General features: G+C 38.8%; 1 protein-coding gene across 5 annotated transcripts in view; it reads right to left on the bottom strand.

Annotated features, from left to right (window-relative positions):
- Positions 1-22,549, bottom strand: part of TRIP12 (thyroid hormone receptor interactor 12) — a 69,362-nt gene that overhangs the window by 27,254 nt on the left and 19,559 nt on the right. For 4 of the 5 annotated variants that reach the window (XM_081910285.1, XM_081910286.1, XM_081910287.1 and 1 more), the window contains exons 2-17: positions 20,871-21,017; positions 18,599-18,724; positions 17,187-17,995; positions 11,931-12,036; positions 11,138-11,274; positions 9,525-9,608; positions 8,391-8,486; positions 5,486-5,634; positions 4,924-4,959; positions 4,503-4,598; positions 3,099-3,191; positions 2,781-2,942; positions 2,372-2,440; positions 2,120-2,285; positions 433-550; positions 141-297 (exon numbers count right to left, since the gene is read on the bottom strand). In XM_081910285.1, the coding sequence (XP_081766411.1) occupies positions 141-297; positions 433-550; positions 2,120-2,285; positions 2,372-2,440; positions 2,781-2,942; positions 3,099-3,191; positions 4,503-4,598; positions 4,924-4,959; positions 5,486-5,634; positions 8,391-8,486; positions 9,525-9,608; positions 11,138-11,274; positions 11,931-12,036; positions 17,187-17,995; positions 18,599-18,724; positions 20,871-20,968 (2,502 nt within the window). In that variant the 5' untranslated portion in view covers positions 20,969-21,017. Of the gene's footprint in view, positions 1-140; positions 298-432; positions 551-2,119; positions 2,286-2,371; positions 2,441-2,780; positions 2,943-3,098; positions 3,192-4,494; positions 4,599-4,923; positions 4,960-5,485; positions 5,635-8,390; positions 8,487-9,524; positions 9,609-11,137; positions 11,275-11,930; positions 12,037-17,186; positions 17,996-18,598; positions 18,725-20,870; positions 21,018-22,549 lie in introns of those variants that run through there. The other variant, XR_014168171.1, reaches the window with a different exon arrangement.

The raw sequence follows: 22,549 nt of genomic DNA, 5'->3' as shown, positions 1-22,549 counted from the left end.
CTTCAAAACTAACCTAGCCTGAGGAGATGATTTCCATTTCATAGCTAAAATTTGATTAATAATTGTTAACCAATGTATACAATTACAAGAGTGAACAGTAAGCAATGTCTTTCCTTATACAGGGGTGTGTGGGTTACTACCTCAATTATCCGGCTATCAATTCTGTTATAGGGATGCCAAAGACCTCTGTCATCTCGCCATTGCCATATTGCGCCATCTGTGTTCTGTGCGTTTCCTTTCTTTAGCATGGTGTCAACAGCAAAAATTCCTTCTTTCGGTAAGCAAGGCATCAATTCACTGAAAAGAGCAAAAACAAACAAACAAAATTAACAGCAGATTTTTGTGCAATGCTAGACTTCATGACAGTGTACTATGAAATGGGATCTCAAGTAAAGCCTGAAAGGAAAACTCACCAAAAAAAGAGAGCCTTACCAGATAAGTGATGTAAGCTCGTACAGTTCTTGAGGGCTTCTTGGAACAAGGTCAATTTGTTCCTGACAACTTCCATTGGAGGCTCCACAAAGAAGAAAGTGAAGAGTTTCTGCAATATCTTTAAGCATAAACAATCAATCACAATGTTACTCTGCCATGTCTGTAGTAAGCATTAAAGAATGCTCTCAGAATGGAGCAATCCCAAGAAGAATGCACTTAGTGTGTATTTCTACTGCAAGAATTAAGTGTACACAGTAACAGTAACTGAAAGCAACCCAAAACCATACTGCACACATGATCCTCTCTAAAGCATAAGCCTTCAAGTGTGTGTGCCTGGGGAGGTATATTTCACCCTGGGGGAAAAATGGAAAAATCTTCTGACTTTATACTATAGGTTGATGCTGGCAACTTTACACAAAATAAAACTGATATTGGGTCCTTAGCAACGACTTTGGGGGTCACCAGGAGGCCAGCGTCCCTAGTGAACATTACAGGCATTTGTTAGGGTGAGGGAAAGAGAAACCAGTGCATTAATTAGCACAAAGGAATTGATTGGCTGTAATTGGAGCCTACAGCTCATTCCCTCTCCCCACCCCACTGTTGACTAGGATTGCAAATAGTATAGAAAATATAGTTCTGTACAGTGTGAAATCTGTCAGATCTACTGTCAAGACAGAGTTGCATCTAAATCAGTATGAGATGGGGAGGGGAGGCGAGCGCACCTGCCCATCTTTGGGCAGGAGAGTTACTGCTGCTTACCATGAGGGAGGTTGGCATTGTGCCAATGCAGCAACAGAAGCAGCTCTACCAGTGTGTTCACACAGCAGCAACCTCCCTCCTGCTTTGCCCCTCCCATTCTCCATCCACGCAAGCAACCACAACTCTGCTACTAGGCAGTCATAAGTGCCACCTCCTGACCACACCATCTGCTGCTGATCTGTGCCAGAGCTCCACATTTCTCTAAGCATGCTTCTTTGTCTCCATGTGCTTGTTTTGCCCTTTTCATATGGTGAACACACACACACACACACACACACACCCTAAGTGATGCATTTCAGTTTACTGTGTCAAGAGTACACCAAGGATAGTCACAAGCACCAGGTTTGGAAAGCAATGTGTAATTTTACTAAATGACAAGACAGAGACATTTTTCTCATTAGAAACAACATGTGAACCAAAATTTTGAAATTCTGGTTCAGCTATCTTGTTTAAGCCTTCAACTACAAATGTATGTTGTCACGTTGCAAAACATGTTTTGTTACTAAAAAGTTAGAGCTGAAATGAAAATCTGAGAAATATTTGCTGTACAAGCAGAACAGAAGCTGCTCATTGCAGGATCCCACTATCACTATTTATCTATTTTTTAAAGATCCAGTAGCTTGCTATCTTTTGAGTTTTGTAGAATTACTAGAAATTACCCAGTGGTGGTTGCTATTCAAGGGAAAAGCTTTACTCAATTTTGTGTTCTCAATTCATCTCACTCAGCTTTCATGCCTAGATTTTGCAATGAAACAGCTTTGGTTGCCCTGTGGAATGACATTTTCTTGGAGAAAAATGGAGAGAGTGCTATATGTTAATGAAACTGCTGCAGCAGGCATTTAACTATTTGCTATCATTTCCCTTGCCAGTCCTACAGACACTATAACATCTAGTAAACAGAATACTAAGAGCCTACACATGCACTTACTTTGCTTCATAAGTTGAACTGCTAGTGTAGGACAGTTGGAGCACATAAGGGAAAACATGCGCACCACCATGATGAACATCCCTGAGCTCAGAATTGGAGGAGTCACTACTAGGAGCTGCTGAATATTTGTGAGCAAATCCTTAGAGGCAACTTGCTGGAGGAGATTCTTCAAAGGAAAGAAAGAGGGTTTTAAGTATCATTTGGTCAAAACCTTTTTTCAACATTATGCTGAAGACAGAAAATAGATGCTACCTCCTCATGTTGGAAGTTGTCCACTAGACGTGCAAAACAGAGGCAAGTGCTTTCTACTGACTTTTTGTCCTAAGAAATTGAAAACAAGTATTACATTTCAATACACAAGATTTGGCATGCAGGTACATCAAGAATTGCAATCCTGGAATTGTCCTATTACAGTGTCCGGCAGAGTTAACTGAGAAAGCATAAAAAAGGACCTAGTCAAGCTAATACACAACCAAGAATCACAACCCAAGAACTGGGACAAACTACTTAATATCAATATATTTCCATAGCCAAAATTATCTCCTTTAGGGGGCTGTGCTACCATTAAGATCCAGTGAAATTTCTCCACAGCACATGTAGATCAATCTAAGATTCACATATCAGAACAATTAGAAGATAGCTGACCCAGACAGTTTCTGACCTGGTGGGTTAGTCTTTGTGTAAGCAATGGCAGAGAATCTGCAACAAAGTGAAACTCATCAGGAGTGATGCTCTGGCAGCAGTTGGCAGCAATAGCTAGTGCATTCCTCTGGGCATTTATGCTGAAAAATTCCAGATACAGCAGACAGTCTGCTAAGCCTCCCTATAATACAAAACACACAAAACCAGTTCAAGCAAAGAGAGGACTTTACATCATCAGGAGAGATACAGAAGTTTCTTGGAACAAGTGCTCTTTAAAACTCTGGTAACAATCAAGATTAAAAATAGCCCCTTTTTTTTAATCAGAAGAAATACTTACTGCCTGCAGAATAGCTTTACTATGTCTGCGTGATAACATCTCCAAGGCAGTGAGTGCCTGCTCTGCCACATCAATACACTGAATAACTTGCAGCTAGAACAAATAAAAGCAATTTATTTAGTTTTTAAAGTGATATGAAACAAGATTAGAAATTGATCTATGCTGTCAATCATTTCCCAATGTTCAAATTTTGAACCATACTTTGTTTCCATTACCTTTAAACATGCACACTTTATATTCACTCAAAGGCTTGAGTATTATATAACAGTAATTAAATTGCTCTTGTTATGTACCCTATACTATAGATATATATTTATTTTATACAACATTGGTGTGCTTCATTCTGATTCCTTACTTAATCACATGGAAAGAAAATGGGATTGTCCAGTATTTGTGTACAGTATTATACAAACCATTTCCAAATTGCAACATTTTATCCCATACTACTATCCCATACTACTACTACTACCTATCTTAATTTAATTTTTTATATTTATTATTATTATTATTATTATTATTATTATTATTATTATTATTATTTACACTTTGCCAAATACATTTGACTACTCAAATGAATGTTCTGTAAACTCAGCCTAACTTCTGGCTTTGATGTATTCAGCTTACAGGGCTATGGGTAGGACAGAAGCAAACACTTTACCTAGGCCTATTAGTCCAGGCTTGCAAGCCTGTTACCAAGAAGAAACCTATGTTCTCTATACAGTGTCCAGATATTGCTAGAGCCAACCAGAAACATGAACAGAAGCAACATCCTAAACAGTGAGGTGCTTCTGGCCCAAGGCCCCCTAGAAGAGTGTGTGCGTGTGTGGACTTTGTTTTAAGTGACAATGTACCACACTACATTAAATGCTCTGTCAAGAACTACAAGTCCCAGTTCTTTTAGTTTCCGCTGGCAAATTTTATGCAAAGGCAAGAGCTGCCAGCAGGGTGTGGCAGCCATCCAGCAACTGGGACAGGGGAGAGAACAAGTCCCATAGTCATGGACTTTTGAGACCCCAGGGACAGGAGACATCAGTGCTGCCAACAGGATTTACTAGCCCCAGAACATGCATAAACAATACAAAGCTAGGCCTCTCATCTCTAGAATGGTATTAGAACTGGCACTAGATTCCAGGAACAATATCTGAAGGTCATACATCACTCATGTATAACATACATACATACCTGCTATGCTATCATATTTGTTCATAAATACAATCAGACGGCTAGAAATGTTAGGGAACTAAAAGCAGCTAAAAGAAACAAGTAAGTAAATCCTCTTTTTTCAGGTGTTGGAGTCCATCTTAAAACTTTATACCAGGTTGAGAAAAATTACTCTTTGTACTGCTTCATAAGACATTATGTTACAACAAATGCTAAGTTCATAAAGTTAGTTAACAGTATTACCTTTTCCAAAAAAACAGGAATTGCATCTACTACAACAGCAGATGATCTGGGAAGTGCTTCCATCATATAGGTTAAGGCTCGACAAGCATGATTCATCTATTAAAAGATATAAGAACATAAGAGCCCTGCTAGAGCAGTTCAAAACCTATCTAGTCTAGAATTTTGTTTCCCTCCATAGCCAACCAGATGCGTGTAAGACGCCTACAAAAGTAGAGCATAAAAAGTAATAGGTCTTCCCTACTGTTGTTCCCTAGGAAGTGGTTATCACGAGACATTCCGCCTCTTGTACTGGACCTAGCATATAGCCACCATGACCAGCAGCCATTGATCTAACAATGCTATCTAGAATGTGCAAACTAGCAAAGCCTGCTTTGAGATTTACCTGAAGCTGCATTTAACAAAGTGTGCATGAAATACTTACAATGTCAAAATTGTGCTCCATCTGCAGCAATGTTATCTGCAAACAATACGAAAGGATGAGTCAGCTTGCAAGAACAATTTCTCTAAATTCTAGTAATTTATAAGTGTGCTGAATCTACAATTCCCATCATTCCTAGCTAACAGGACCAGTGGGCAGGGATGCTTGGAAATATAGTCCCAAACATCTGGAGGGCTGGAGTTTGCCTATGCCTGCCTTATGAGATAGGTTAGGCTGAGAGAGACCTGCTCAAGACCACCCACACAGCTTCATGCCTGAGCAAAAATTTGAACCCATGTCTATCCAGTTCAAATACAAACCCCTACCCCCTACACTGGATCTCAGAATGGCTAGACAAGATGCACATTTATTCCCTAGTTGTCTGAAACACAATCAGTAATTTGCTGTTTCTTTAAAAATGTCACTTTTTGCCAAGGCCATTGGTGAAACATACTGCTCTAAAACATTTAGAGAGAATGCAGTTATTGAAGCATTTACTTCTTCATGAAAACACAGTGGATAATACATTACATGTTCAAATGAATGAGTGAAGACTGGTCCTTACCAGAGCTGGCACAACACTCTTGACTGGAAATCCTCCCAAAGTTTCTTCATTCCCCATGACCAACAACTGACACATTTCAATCACAGACTGTAATTGCTGGCTTTCATCAGTAGCCTGGAGCCCCTGTAGAAGTTGCTGAGCTTTAGAACCTAGAAAAATTGGGGATTTTGAAAGCTTAAATCTTCCACTTCCACAATATATTATCATAGTTGATTAGGAGAGACAAGGCATTTTCATTAGCTGCCTATCATAAATATGAAAGCAGGAAGTCAGTAATGCTGCATTTATATGCATCTTTGTTGATATTTAAATGTTATTAGATTACAGCTACCAAATAAACCAACAGTATGTGCTTTAAGCTACCAAAATGCACTATAATATTCAAGAGATAGTGCAAACTGAATCCATCCTGATAAGATAGGAACAGAAATAGAAAGACAATTTAAGATAATTTTTTAAGCTAGCAGAGTTCTCAACCTGATCAAACCCTGGTAGATCTATGGGCACATAGTTCTGAATCACTATTCAAAATTAAGTTCCAAATTCATCTGCAATTGAGACACACACAGTTAAGCCTCTTCTCACTCCTGCTAATACTGCACTTGTAGCTTTCTGTACTTCAGGCTTTCTAGTGATGAACTGATGCCAAATGACAGATGCCTCCCCGGAGGACATTAAGCTGAATTGTATATTGTCTTCCTATGCCAACTGTAGAGAATTGCCTAACTGTAGAGAATTAGGCTGTTATGCTGTACTGTTGTGTCATTATACTGGAATAATTACACTGGCAAAACTTTGAGAGGATCCCGATTCTGTTTTAAACATTCAAAAACTTTTCTTCTTCATGGTACACCCTCCACAGTGAAGTACCAACAACAAAAAACCTTTAGTCAAAATATGCAGTTTTAATCAATCATGAGAGATTAGAGAACAATGCGTTTCTGAACTGCATCTCACCAGTCAAAGTTTCACAGTGTTAATAGACTGGGCGTACATCTAAGTCTGGATATGTCATAGGCTAGTGCTTCTGTTAACATATGCATCATTTACTTAAAATACAGAGCTACTGATGAAACTTCTAACAGCAAGGTAAGTAGATACATCTTCCTAATTTAGGAAAGCTTAGAAAATGTAAACCACCTCGGTCAATGGACTGAATCACTGTAGAAATATTTGATTACCTATGCAGAGGCTGTGTTTGGACAATGTTGGTTTATTAAATGGGGATTTAACTGTGAACCACTGCACTGTGAACCACTAATAAACCAGAAAGTCTCTAATTAACCATCAAGTACAATAAAAATAGTGAAAAACACATTTAAACTTTAGGATTCCTGCAAAAGCAATTATTTGAGAGAACAACCAGATAAGCATAAAAAAACAACATACTAAAGGTTGAAGATGGGTACTTTTCATTCCCAGCTGTCAGGCTGACCTTACTACAGGACAGATGGGGACAACTGTTCCTAGCATTGCAGGCCCTCCCTGTGGGTCCATGTGGTTGTTCAGATTCCTTAGAAGGAGCCATAGTCCAACCAAATAGGAAGTGACTCTTGACTGTCAAACATGGCACCCCTTAGTCAACAATAGCCAGTGAAATTGGGAATGTGCACCCATGTCTCCAATCACCCACCCACAACTCCAGGAAAAGTGTTTGCTAGAAGACAGTACTGAATTAGGTACACCCCAATGATTCTTTCTGGCACAAGAAAGTGTCAAGCGTGGCACTCCAATTCCAATAATAGCCAAAGTGTTTAGAAATGAAGAACTGGGGGTGTACACCCCAAGCTCTGAGCCACCACAAATCATATACCTAAAAAAAGCCTTGTACAATCAAAGACAAGCTTTCATGTAAGATGGCACAGAACTGGCATCCAATCCAGAGAAATAATCATGTGCAATACACCATCCCATGCCAACCATAGCCAATGTATGCAGAATGAACAAAGTATCAGGGGTCTGTGTGTCTGTGTGTCCTAATAGGTTTTCAGCCACTCTAAATCATACAATGAAATAAATAAAATAATAATAATAATAATAATAATAATAATAATAATTTATTTGTACCCCGCCCATCTGGCTGGGTTTCCCCAGCCACTCTGGGCGGCTTCCATAGAAACCAAAAATATACTAAAATATCATACATTAAAAACTTCCCTGATCAGGGCTGCCTTAAGATGTCTTCTGCATTGTGTCCATCTCAGTGCTTAGTTTGAGCACAAGACATGGTCAAGCATGGTGCCCCCATGCCAACAGCAGCCAAAATGTTACCCAAAAGCTAATTTGGAGATGGGGCAGGGTGTGTGTCCTTTGGACCCCTCGTAAGCAGTGGTTATTACTTTTCAATCCAACTACTTCGGATGATAAAACATTATTTGGCAGGAATGTTAAAGGTCAACCTTGTTTTTACTGCACTAAAGTTTCCCCCTTTGTCCAAATCATAAAATGATGCCCACCACATATGGAACAAGTCAAAATCCTAAGTCACATTGTGAAGCTGGAAAAGGATTAATGGTTGAATCATGGTGAAAGTGCTGTGCATGTAGACAAAAACCCCAGATTTAACTTGGCTTAAGAGACAGAGAAAGGATCATCCAAACCCTGTGATTCAAGTCTAGAAAGAAGTAGTTGTTTAAACAGGTTGCTTTAAATATGTTTCCCTTCGGCTGCAATAAATATAATTCAAGTGATTATGAAGAAATCCACAAATGTGGAGGTTTGACAAAAGCCAGTTAATAGGATGTTTTTGTTTTTTTACTTGTTAATAAAAGTTACAGTACAAGATCTAAGTATTCTGAGAATTTAGTCTTAGAAGTAGTCCTTCAAGAAGCTATAAGGCTGAGGAGGGACAAACTTCCCAAGAGTAGTAATTCCAGAAACCTCCTGGCTGAAGCAGCTTACTTACTAGCTCCACTTCCAATTGTCCGATGAAAAAGTTGCGACATTCGAGGACCAAGAGGACCAAACAGATGTGGAGGAAGACCTCTAGCTTCCAACAGAGCTAGAGACAAAAATATACATATAACTTATTTGAAACTCATGCACAGCACCGTAATTTATAATTCACATCACAGACTTTCAGTGTTGTAGCACAGATTATTAGGATGATTAAACCCTACACCATAACAATAGTGAGCCAATTCTAATCAAGATCTGAGTGCAGTGAAGAATTTTAATATGGGCCGAGCTAGAACTGCTAACTTAGAAGCAATATTTTACATGCATTTACCCAGTCAACGGCCCCAAGCCTTCGAAGCAGTACGAGTTTAAAATAATTACTAGCATACATCCCACTTGAACACCTACTTAAAACAACAAAAACTTAGAAAACCTATTTATTCTGATTGAAAATGAAAGTTCCAATACCTATTAATGGTACTACTTAAGACAGCTAAAGGTTTCTATTAAGGACAAAAGGCAGTTGAATCCTCTTTGCTCTTCTAAAAAGAAAAAAAAAATTAAGAGCAAGGACTGCCAACTACCACCTAGAAGATAACGAAGCCAGTCTTTAGAGGATGCAGCGCTAGACCAAACAAAAAGATAAAACATTTTCTCATCACCATAAAAGCTGTTCCTTCCAATAATGAAACTTTGACATTACAGTGTATGACGGCAAATGCAGTTCCAGAAATCAGAATAGGCAACATCCAGTGATAAGCAGACCCAGTGTAATCTATGTACATTTATTTCAATCAATCTATTCTATTCTAACTTAGTTCTGTCTGCTCAAAATAACAATTTCGCTGGATATCACCCAATGCCATTTCCAATCTTCTCACCTCAAAAGTTTTATTTTTTATTTTAACCATGAAGATTTCACTTAAGTGATATGCCATCAATAATCAGAGTAACTGGAGTAGAAACAGTGAAAAAAGACATACAAGTCCTGCAAAATTAATGCTGACTGATCTACATTTCCTTCCCAAACAATATAAAAGTGCAGCATTAAAAATCCTTAACATTTTAGAACAAATCTAAAAGCTGTGTTAATATTTATTTACTGTAGTCATGAGTGTAACATAAGCCTCTTAGTTTGTACCTTGCAATCTCCCCATCTCAGAATCATCCGATTCACTTTCACCAGAGGTAGTCATGCCCACAGCCCCAGCAACAGAACTAGAAGCTACAGGAGGGGAAAAAAATAGTGGCACTATATTAATAAGTCACACAGTATACATACTTGTTAACTCTTCCTGAAATCCTCCTTCCAAAGTAGTCAAAGAAAACCTTTAATGACTCCAGTAGGAATAGGAATGAGCATACAAAAAAAGCAGGTTTATTTTTAGTCTTGACCCACATAGTATGGAATGACTGCACTTGAACACACAAGGTCAGTTTAAACTTTCAGCCATGCAATATGGTTGAAACTTTGGGGCTTCTTTTTCTTTAGTAAATAAGCAATTTAAAACAGAAGGCAATGGCATTATACCATATAAAAGAATAACAGTTCAAACATATTTGCTTAAAGAGAAAACTGACAGGAATATTCAGAATTAGGAGCTATAATCAGAACTTGGTGTGCTTTGCACCCTGCAACAAGGCTGCCAAACAGATATGCACTAATACAGTTTGTAGGATTAGACTAGTGTAGCAGCTTTGTAGCTTTCACAAAACCACAGAGGTGAAAGAGGCAGAGGAAACACTTCCCACAAGCTTGTGGAACAGACAAACATTTGTTCAGGGTACTATTAATTTGCTAACAGCAAAAATCTATGCATGTTTACGCAGAACAAAATTCCATAGATTTCAGTGGGATTTACTCCCTAGAAAGAGTGTGTATGTCTGCCCATAACAATGAAAAGTGAAGGGTGTCAAGATGCTTCTATTACCTGTTAATAGAAGTATAAACAAAACTAAGCAAATTAAAACTAACGTGCAAAAACAGCCAGTGAGCAAATGGCTTTACTTATATTCAGCAACACTTCTTACCAAAATGAAGTCAGTAGATCTATGATCCTATTAAGCACATGGTATATTGGACAGGAGCCAAGGCAAATGAACGCTCACTCCTTTTTAACCACAGGAGAGGTATCAGGAGTCACATACACACACCCTGCCCTCACTGTCCCTTGACAAATATATTTAAAGGAAAACATCAACATTAAACCACAGTTAATACTAGCTAGGATTCCTTGTTTTAACAAGAATCTCAGCCAAACTTGAAACCTCAGTAAGAGACTACATATTTTTAGAAGGCGAGATCTAAATTTATCTTCAACTGACTTGAATACAAACATAGGTATCACTAAGTGTAGCTGGTTCAAGAAAAAATAGAAATAGCAGTCCCATCCACAGGTTCTTAAGAGGAAACTGTTGGCAGAATATGCTTTGAAGCTAAAGAACTACTTTAGGTACATGGTTTGCGAATGCTAAATTGGTCCTCTTTGGCTATATTATAAACTGTCTTTCAAAGTCTCAAATGGAGTATAACAGATCACAAAGTGGAAACATTTTAAGTAACTCAAGTCCAAAGACCCTTTGAGCATTTTCTCCTTTTTTAAATCTGGCCAAAACAGAGCACCGAATAAAGCATGAAATCTCAGATACTTAAGTGTACTAGTATTGACATTTCTAGGCAGAGCAAATACAAACAATTTCTGGACAATAACTGCTTTTTCTGTGCCAGTGTTGAGTGACACTAGTTAACTATACCTGCTGCTCCTTGTGGAGCCTCATCAGCTCGTGCAGCTGAAGAATTAACTCCATCCTGGTTGTTATCAGGATCAGCCATTTTCTCCTGTCGGCGAGCTTCAGCTGCTCCTCTTTTGCCCAGGCCAGAGCCTCGCCGACTGAAAACAGAGTTATCATCAGAAGCCATCGAGATTACGCTATGTGATCTACAGTGCTGGTACTATCAGCACTCAAAATTAAACCATGCAGACATGGAGTCATAACAGAACAGTTAAACTATATGCAAAAAGTTTTTAAAAGGGAAGTTCAAACAGTCACATCTGCAGATGAAGCAGATGAGACATGTTGAGAAAAAGAGATGCATTATCAACATTATCACATCCATCCTTGGCTGACTTCAAAAACTACATGTTCAGATATGCCTTCAAAGAAATTTCCTTCTATTTTCCTAATTTCTATAGAAAAACAAAATTTATGTATTGTTCAAAACAGCTGGTGAGTAATAACACATCTTTAAGACCTCACACCAGGCTAGTTAACAGCACTGTAATTAGATTATCTGAATTGGGCCGTAGTTCTCTTGTAACAAGTTAGGTTATTTTGTAGTGTCCATTTCAGCGCTGAGAAATTGGGCCCCTGTATTAAATTATCCTGTCTCTTGGGTGGTTTATTGCATATTATCCTGTAGCCACCACAACACAAATATAGGTTGTCAATAAGAATGTGCTTTCTAAACTCTTCGGGGAGATTCCCTCAAACACAAATTCATCTTCACAATCTTAACATACATGTAATTTTTAAAGTTCGAAAATACCTGGTACTAGCACAGGAGCCCGTGGTCTTTTGCCGTGTGCTCCGCCTTAAACTGGGGAGCTCCGCAGGTGGTGATTCACTGCGCTTTTTTGTTGATTTTCTTAAGCCTAAAGAGAGAAAAAGACAGCTGAAACAAAAGACAATTCTAGTTTCTTTACGAAGACTGTGCTTCAGAAAATGAAACGAAGTTGCACATTCAAGGGAAAACACAAATTGTATTTATTCTCTATCAGATACAATACCTCCTGTGTTGTATGTATTTATGTGGTTAACAACATCACATTATATGCAATAACCTTGCCTGGCTATGCCCCTCTTTAATAAAAAGATGGGGGAAAGGTCCACATTGTATGGTGGTGGACTTGTATTCCAATACTTGAAGTGGGACCATAAAATAGATGACAAATTTCAAGATTTTCTTCCACCCTGAATTGCAAAGCCTTTTTAAAGAAAGAAAACTTATTGAAGCATGCATCAGAATCCATCTGAAGTTTCTGGGCTAATTTGCATATCACAGTAAACCATGACTTACCACAAACAATTTGTTGGAGCATACTGAAGAATTTTCTACTCTTTACTCTTTTTGGCTTACTGTTACATGGGAACCAGTCTTGGCTTCCTGAGTCTCCCCCAAAACAAATCACAAGCAGTAAGCCAAGGTTACCAGTACTAAGCCAAGTCAGAACTTGTTTGTATTATTAGCTGAAGGACAGGCATTCAAAGAGTATGCATGGATGCAAGAATCTCAAATGTGGATTTCTATTCAATCAAGCTCAGCAACTGCAGCTGAACAAGGTCCTTTCTCCTTTCTCCTTAAAGCTAGGGTCTTAACAGGGCAGTCACTTTAAAAAAAAAAACCATGTGTAAAATAATGGGAAATGTAAGACAAAATCCTTGCTAGTCCTGTGAAGGAAGTATAAGCGACATTGTGAAAGATCCACTTGTTGAAGGCCAAAGTCTTAGATTAAGTACTACGTGTGAACAGAGTGGTGTCCTTGGTCTACATCTCAAAACCACCTCAAGGCCTCACAAGGCACAATCTGAACTAAAGCTAGAAATACAGGCATTGCCACTGGGGTCATTTCAAGTGCTATGCATTTTTCCTTAAGCTTCTTTTGAAGGAAACTAGCAGTTGCATATTTCAAAGTTGTATTTAGGAGTACCAGTTTGTGATATAACTTTGAACACAGATTTCAAGCAGTACTCTGGGGTGAATTTCCATTTTAGAGGGAAGCAGAACCTACAGAAGAGCTATGAAATGTGACTGAGCAGCGAATTTTTATTTTTAAATATGCAAGAGTTTGAAATCTGTTCTAACAGTAAGAATGCAAAAGATATCCAAAACAATAGCATTGTTTAAACAAAGGAAGGTTATTCCTTTTCAGAAGTTTAGAACAAAGGCTATGGGATATCAATGCATGGAAAACTACTGAAGTCACACAGTCATAACTCATGTTGCATCTGCTTCAGGATACATGTTTTCGTGTTGCGTCCCGCGGCAACCCGGCAGTACCGGAACAGGTTACTTCCGGGTTTCGTCACTCGCACGTGCGCAGAACCGCTAAATCGCGCTGCGCGCGTGCGCAGACATGGGGCTTCAGCTTGCATTAGTTCAGTGTTACGGATGGGCCTCTGGAATGGATCTTGTCCGTAACACAAGGTTCCACTGTATTTTGGTAATAATAGCTAGAATACGTGATAAAACCAAGAGAGGTTAGAGGTTGTGAAAGGCTGTGTCTACAATATGCATTCAGAAGTGGACCCTATCCCTCTTCCAAGGAGTGAGGCACTCTATGTAGAAAATGAAATATATTCCGATCATCAGCTTCTCCGAGATTTGGCGCTTAATACTAAGGACCATAAAAAAACCCGGCAGAGAGGAATTGAAAGAGAATTAAGAGCCTCGGACGTGAGATCTCCAGGCTGATAGTAGACCAAGACTGATGGACATTTGTTGGGGATTGAAACCAGGAAAGGGGAAGGGTGGGGTTTGGGAATCCAAAGGGTGTATAATTATAATATGTTCATTCTTTTTTATTTTCGTCAGGTTATTAGCATGAAAAATTGGGGAATTCGTGGAAGGGAATTTGGGTCGACTTTAGAAAAAAGCTTTAAGATTGAGAATTGAGAATTGATGTACAAATATTGATGCTTATAAGGTAAAATTGGTTTTTTAAAATGAACTAAATATAAAAAGGTTAAAAATTGGGGATAAGAACTTGTTGAATTAACAAATTTGAATTGGAATATAAGAAGGGGAGGTGTGGGGAAGTCAGGGAAATATGTTATAGAAAAATAAGGATTGTAAATTGTATGTGTTTTTAATTTTCTTTTTTGTCTTTTTGTGTTTTGTTTTTCTTTTTTGATTTTTTAATGTATTAAAGTGGAAAATTTCAATATATATATATATATATTTTTAAAAAAAGAAATATATTCCGATCATCTTAGAGACTAAACACCAATTTTTAAATAAGAGCTCGGAACTGTTCTTGATCTGGGAGCTGGAGCAACTTAGCTGAACAATGTTTAGACTAGTAGCTTCTGTCCCACACCATGTTATGTGGTTTAATCTACCATCAGACCAGGGTGTATGCCTAAGAGCATCCAAGCAACCTGTTGCAAAGCTGACTTGAAAATGCTTTAGCTGCTCAGTTACCAGAAGTAGCTGAGTTATTAACTACTTGAGAGATAAATTTCCTTATATCATGCCTATCCATCTCAAGACTCAGAAGGATTCTGAAACCTTGCATGCGCCTGAATTCAGGCCACAGGTTGCAAAAACAACCATTTCCCATCATCGGATAGCAAGCTGCAAATTTATTTTACCAGCATAAGCCTTCCTAAGATCATTTATGTATCATAACCTTAAGATGAGACTACTACCTATACATCTAGGACATAAGCACAAGCTCTCCAGAGTCTTAGCAAAGGACTTTCTCATCAACTCCTACTAGATCTTTCAAACTGGAAATTATTACTATTATTATGTACCTGTCCTCCTTTCCCAAGGTCCCAGGGCAGGTTACAACACCAAAATACAGCATAAAAATGACTTAGAACAACTTAAAATCACAAAAATAGGGTGGGCGCTAAAAATATACACCTCAAGTTCCAAAAGCCAAGGTAAAGAGGTGTCTTCAGAATCTGCAAGAAGTTGTAAAATGAAGGTGCCAGAAGCACCTCTGTGATGAGGGAGTTTCACAACTTGGGGGCTGCCACAGAGAATACCCTCTCTCAGCCCACTACTACCCAAGCCCCTGATGGTGGAGGAACTACCAAGAATGACGCTTCTGCCACTCTTAGCACCCCTTCACTTATGTTAACACATTGTGGCCTATTCTGACTAGTAGCAGCTTTGTAAGGCCTAAATTAGAAGTTTTTCTTAGCCTTACTACAAGAGACCCATTGTTGAAGTGTCAGGGATCAAACCCAGGCCCTTTTGCATGCAAGGGACAGCTGAGTTACACAATTGACTCTTCCCATATTTTTACTTGATAACAGCTTGGAACTAACCTTTGGGATTAATTGGTGAATATTAGTCAGTTGTACCAGTGCTTTCTTTCTTCCCTGTTATTTCAACCTATGAAATCTAAACTATATGGACAATGTAAAACAAAACAAAAAAAAAAACCCTATTCTCTACTGTTAAGCATTTGGTCTTCTGATTGTACTGATTTACAGTAACCAGAACTTGATCCTGTACTAGCCAGCCAGCTCATGAAGTTAAGTGTGAGGCTCTTCTGTGTTTCAGCTATGGTGGAAGCACAACTGGTGGGGTCAAGAGATCGGGCTCTCTCAATGGTCATAACATCCCAACTGTCTTCTCTTAGTTTGCGAAGACTTTTTCCTGCCAGCAGACTAAATCTCCTTTTTTTACTGGAAGACTGTGTTTTATCTGCTATGCCTTGGTTAGATTTTATTTATTAAATTTGTATTCCACCCTTCAGCCTAAAGGTACGCCGGCTGAGACCCTACCTGCCTGTGGACTGTCTTGCTAGAGTGGTTGCATGCTCTGGTTATCTCCTGCCTGGACTACTGCAATGTGCTCAACCTGAGGCTACCTTTGAAGGTAACTCGGAAACTACAACTAATCCAGAATGTGGCAGCTAGACTGGTGACTGGGAGTGGCCGCCAAAACCATAAACACTGGTCCTGAAGGATCTTTATTGGTTCCCAGTGCGTTTCTGAGCAAAATTCAAAGTGTTGCTGCTGACCTTTAAAGCCCTAAATGGCCTCGGCCCAGTATACCTGAAGGAACATCTCCACTCCCATTGCTCAGCACAGACACTGAGGTCCTCCTCTAAGGATCTTCTGCTGTTTCCTTCACTGTGAGAAGCAAAATTACAGGGAACCAGGCAGAGGGCCTTCTCAGTAGTGGCGCCCTCCCAGTGGAACACCCTTCAGATGTCAAGGAGATAAAGAACTACATAACTTTTAGAAGACATCTGAAGGCAGCCCTGTATTAGGAAGTTTTTAATGTTTGATGTTTATTATGTTTTGATATATGCTGGGTGGAGTAAATAATAATAATAATAATAATAATAATAATAATAATAATAATAATAGGGATGGTGATGTCACTAATGTATGAAACAGACATCAAAAAGCAACACATCTGAACAACCTCCCTCTCTCCAAAATATCAAACCAATTCAACAGCAGTCTGGATCGCACACCAGTTTCCACAGGCTGAAAAAAGAGATTTGGTGCTGCAAAACACCTCTGGGCTACTTAATCGGAGGTTACGGACTGTGCTCCTGGGTAGTATTACTAAACACACATAGTTCTAAGGCATAGCAGAGAAGGACTATAAAACCTTGGTAAATGATATATAAACAAGGTGATATCAGGGGATGAAAATATTTCAGGGTCCATATTAAAAAGCATACCCAATGTTAAGTTATTGTACAATAAGACAAGCAACTTGGAATAGAGACTAAGGACCAGTTCATATTTTGGATTAAATCTTTGCATCCAGAAAACTAGCAACCTGAATAGATCAGGTCAAACCCTCTCTACTTCAACATGGAGTTGTCCCCCCCATGGGGAAGTATTCAAATATACACCTCTGCATCTATAGCTGAAGTATTACAGTAGCTTCTCCTTGGCTATAACAGCTGTACAGACTTTCCCTCCCCATGATTCTCACCTGCAAATTACTTCTTATACTATTTAATGCAAATTCTGCACAATAAGCATGTTACATAAGGTGGTCAAATTTCAAGCCCTCACATAAGTAAAAACATTTTCAACTTACTTGCTAGTTTAGCCTGCAATCCTGAAGGCCCGGGTTTTGATGCCTCTGGCTTAGAAGAGCCTGGCAGAGTCAGTTTTGTTTTAGGCAGGCTAACCTTGGGGCTGAAACGAGCAGCCCAATCAAACTTTGAAGAGCCACTTATTTTATTCTGTTCTTTATCACGGCTACTTCTCCGTGGGCTGGGGCTGGATGCAGATCTGGAACGCCTGGCCTTACTCTGGTCTTTCCCCTGTTTCACTCTGGCACCCTGAGGAACAGCAGAAGAGGCAGAAGCAACAACAGAAGAGGAGGAGGATGTGGAGGCTGAAGAGGAAGAATCTGTGATGGTGCTACACCCAGCTTTGGCTGAGCTCGCTGATTTTGAAGCCAGCTTGGTGGGTTTTGCTGGTCTCTCTTCACTGCCAGTCGATTCAGCTGGTGGACGACTCTTTACAATGGATGAGGTCTCTGTCCTTTTCCGTTTCTGGCTTCGGGAGCCACTGGCAGCTCCACCCTTTCTGGTATGAGCCTTGCTTGTTGATGGCAATTGTGAAGACTTTGACTCCTGCTCTTGATGCAAGTGTCTTTTCTTAGACTTAGTCTGTGGCTTGTTTGTTTCCAAATCTGAGGAAGAATCAGCGTGCTGAAGTGCTTTGGTTTTTTTGGCAGGGCTAGGAGAATTTGTCTGGTTGTAATCTGGGCTAGCACTGCGTTTCACTCCTCGAGGACTGTCCTTTTTAGGCACCTGCCCTGGTTTTTGCCGCTCCAAAGTATTGTCTGTGTCCAGAGCCTCTTGTTGTGGAATTATAATAGCAGATGAGGTACAGCCTCTGTTGTGGGGGAGAAAAAAGCAGTATAATCATCATGATAATGATCATCATCATCATCATCTACGGAGTCATCCAGCTATTTAATTTGTGGTATTCCAAGGAAAGGAAATTATAATAGCTACTTTTTTTTACTATCTAAAATGCAAAAATCTACATTAAACTTTTAATTCTGATTTTAGTAAGCAACTTTGATTGAAGCAGTAGTGCTGAAAGCTTTACAGAAACTTGTATTGTCAACATGTGTGTCTCTAACATACTAAACAATTAATAATGAAAAGCGACCACTTCAGTATTGCATTCTTTTTTTTTCTTTTTCCATTTTAGAATTTTCACCAAAAAGGTAATGGATATTCAAAAACGCAGTATAGCTGGGGAAAGTTTCCAGGCTGCAGTTCAAGAAATAACAGATATAACAGAAACTGGGGTCATCAAATGAAGTGGTGATGGTTCAGGGTAGACAAAAGGAAGCACTTCTTTACATAGCACATATAACTATATAGCATCCATAAATAAAATTGTTATTACTTACAATAGATACGACAATGAAGATTACAATATATACTGCTGAAGTTATATTTGTAAATGCAGAAAAATAAAAGTTACCTTTTAGAAACTTGTCCCTTGGACTGTTCAGAAGTAGTATTGGACTGCACTTTGGGTGCCTTTGATACTGATTTTCTACTTTCAGAAGGGCTATGTGCCTTATGTTTTGCCTGCCCTAAATGTGACCTATCAGCAAATAATTAAGAACAGAAAGCTATCAGGAAAACTGGCATACAAACACAAATGTATACATGGAGTATATTTGCAGTATAGTTTTCCATTAAGCCTATACAAAGATGTTCTAGGAAGAAAAGTTAGGTATATCAAAACATCAATTCTCTCAAATGAAATTATATCTCAAATTGGTATTCTTTGATATTTCCTGGCCTTTTCAGTCTTTCCATCATTGGCATTAAGCAGAGATTTGGAATCATGAACCTATTTGGAAGTTTGTAGTTTCCTATATTCATTTGCATTTCCTCTTACTAACAATATGCATACGGACAACTAAGAAATGCTCCAAACTTCTCACTTTCACTCTACACAAATGATAAACATTTGCACAATGATTCTGTAGTTGATAAATCCTGCAGCTCCATAAAATTATTTGTAACTTGAGCAATTATTCACCAAATATACATTTAGCATTTTTATTTACCAAAATAAATCAGATGTCAATGGAATAAACAACTATCTGACGTTTAGAAGACATCTGAAGGCAGCCCTGTTTAAGGAAGTTTTTAAGGACTGATGTTTTAATGCATATTTAATCTCCTGTCAATAAAGAAATGCTAGTGGTTGGCAACAGTTTATCATTATCCTTTGAAATGGGGGGGGGGGGGAAGAGAAGAATCACTGTCCCCATGTAATACAGAAATTAGAAATAAGTGAAGAGAAGGTGAAGCACAAGCTGCCACATGCACTACTGACGTAATGCTGAGGGAGATGTGCCCAGGCACGGTTAAGTAATATGATCAGCCACCAGAGTCCATCTCCTTCTTAATTATGCAGACCAATTGCTTGATATATCTTGGCCACTTGAGAGTTCAGTTACTCAATATTTCTAAAGTTAATAGCATTTGAATTAAATATCTGAAAATTAAGCTGCATCTGTTTAAACATAAATCTAGTCAGTCATACCACATCCTGTCAAGTCAGATTCACCAACCTTTGTGTGGAGAATACAGGGCATACAGTAATTATTAAAAAGATGCTGTTGTATCTCTGGATTTAGAGTAATTTATTTAAAATTAATTATGCATCCCTGAATGTCAAAATATGTTTCTAAATGGTTTACAAAGCATCAATAAACAGCTAAACAAACTATTAAAAGATAAATATCCAGGTCAATATATTTGCGGAAACAAGTGCTTCAAAAGCCAGTGGAAAGCTAATATACATGCCCCTGCCCCGAGTATTTTGGTTGGAAGTACATTCCGTAAAACCAGTGCTACCACTGAGAAAGCCCATATCCGTGTTACTACAAAGCAACAATGATTAGGCCATGGAAGTCTAACGAGGTTCCATTTGTTTATCTTAATGATGTTACTGGGCAGTGGAGGGGGATTTGGTCTTTCAAGACATTAAGGACTCCAATTTACGTAGTTTAAAAAAACATCAACTTCAGAACCCATGGTCTGAAATCAGCTTGTTTTGAAGCTGGCCATCTTTATTGTCCAACCATGACTCCTAGTTTCAGACATGAGAGGAAGCCATGACCCGCTTAAACTGAAATTAAAACTTCCAACGTCCTGCTCCTTTACACATAGAAGGAAAGGAGAGGTCACTACAGTGCTGCTAATGCAGTGGTTTGACTTTACCTCTGGAGGCGCACTCCATTGTCCTTGAAGACAGATGGATGCCAATACCAAATAACTATGTGCATATGTAATGTCTGCTGTGTCAAGGTAAAGCCATGCTGAGAGGCTGGTGCATAAATCAACACTCAGATGTAAAATTGTTTTTACACTCTTGCTGCAAGATAAAGCCAAATGTACAACAGGCCATTTTAGTCTCTTTCCAAAGAAATCTGTACTAAAAACCTGAACCAAAAGATTGCCTGTGAGCTTCAGTCCATAGAACTGGACTTTAAACCTAAATCTGCTTAAGCCCTGTGAACTAGGCATTCTAGTTCAATGCTTAGGAGGAGGTTGTGCATTTTATGTTTATATTCACAATTCTAGCTGTTAGGACCAAAAGGAGACATTTCAGAGATACTAATAAATGCAAGGGAAGTACAGTTATCTGGCCTAAATAAAGAAAAAGATTTATTGGGTTATCCGCCAAGTGTTAAACATCTGATGATCAGAAGCTTGTAGATAACGAGTCATACCTTCCTCCTACTGCGTCGTCTTGCGGTTGGGCCCCGACAGTGTTCCTTTGTGAACGTCGCAGTGAGCCCCCTGGACTGTTACTAGGCCGGTTGGACATTGGCACCTCTCTCCTGAAGGGACATACCCTTTCTAGACACTACCATTCACTGAAAGACAAAAAAATAGCCCCAATGAGAATATCTGGCCTCTGTTGCAATGTTTACATCTTATGATAAAGGTTAATTAATCCTCACAATATTTTAGAGAAAACAGAATTATATACCAATGAACATTTCAAACAATGACCAAATAAAGTTTCTAAAGCATTGCTTGCTAGGATACATTAGCAGATAGAAAGAGAAAGAGAACACAATCAGTGATTTAAAAAATAATAATCAACAGATTTAAACCAAATCAGAAAGGTCTTATGTACACAATATCCCCTTGGCCATCACTAGGTTGCAGAAACATAGTATTCTCTTTTTCAGAAAACCCCCCAGCTTCAACCACCATTGATGCCAACTAGAGTCATTACTAGACAGTTGGAACTAGCTTCAAATCCTGGCTAAAACCCTAGTTAGTGCCGTGAATAGTTAAAGTTGGTCCCAATATAAGCCTTAATCAGTAATAGGCTGATTAATTCATGCAGAAAAATGAGAGTTGTTGAGTAATCCCTCACGGTTAAGGGAATGGGAGAATTATGAGAGCATCACATATATCAGTTCTTACATGTGTTGCTCTCCAACGCACAAACATCACTACTTTATTTTTATGACAGTCCCTTCAGCAAGATTCCTCCATAAATGCTTGTATAAACGAGCAAAGAATGCTCAGACTGAAATACTAGTTTATTGGTTTATTAAATTTCTATACCACCTTCATCTCAAAATCACAGGGCAGTTTACATTATAAAAACTGAGAAATGCATAACATAGAAGCAAACAAAAACAATACCACTAGCCGCCCCCGAGTTTAAAAGGCTATAGATGAATATGCCACTCTTAGCCAGGGAGAAGCTCAAAGATGGCTAATCTGCAAGGAAGGAAGACCTACCAAAGGCATGATTTCAGCATACACTGTCAATAAATAGCATTTAAAATTGTCCAATGTTTAAAGATAAATAATGACTTTGGGAATGTAACAGCAACTACATCATGGCACTGCATTTTAAGGGTTTATGAAGAGCAAAAATGCATACGATGGCTGTGAGGCTTGAAAAAATATTGCTTTGCTAATGACCTCAGAAGTAAAGCTCCACACTGCGATGCCAATGTCCTTGGTGATAAAAATCTAACGTTTGCACCATTTCCAAGTGCAGCGGCTAGTCCCAGAAGTGTGTTGACCATGACATTTTATACTTAAACCATTCACAGTATTTCACCCTCCATCCGTTCTTTAGACTTAGCATGGAAACAATTATCTAGAAAACAGGTAGGAAAATACCTTTTGCTTATGTTGCCGTCATTTACACACACAGAAGTAGCCCCAATTGAATTCACTGGAAATCACTTCCAGGTAAGCAATTTTGTTGAGAATATACCTTCCATCAGCCCCAGCTGACATGGCCAATTGCCAGGAATGCCCTTTTTTTATAATCCAACAACATTTGGAGGGCCACAGATTTCCCACCCCTGAAGTACAAGATCATAGTGCTTTACAATAAACACAGAAGCACAGAGACAGAGCAGAGGATCCTGAC

Source organism: Podarcis melisellensis (genome assembly GCF_964234715.1).
Source record: "Podarcis melisellensis genome assembly, chromosome: 5".
Taxonomy (NCBI): domain Eukaryota; kingdom Metazoa; phylum Chordata; class Lepidosauria; order Squamata; family Lacertidae; genus Podarcis; species Podarcis melisellensis.
Note: the sequence above shows the minus strand (reverse complement) of the source record. Positions and strands in the feature narration are given on the sequence as shown.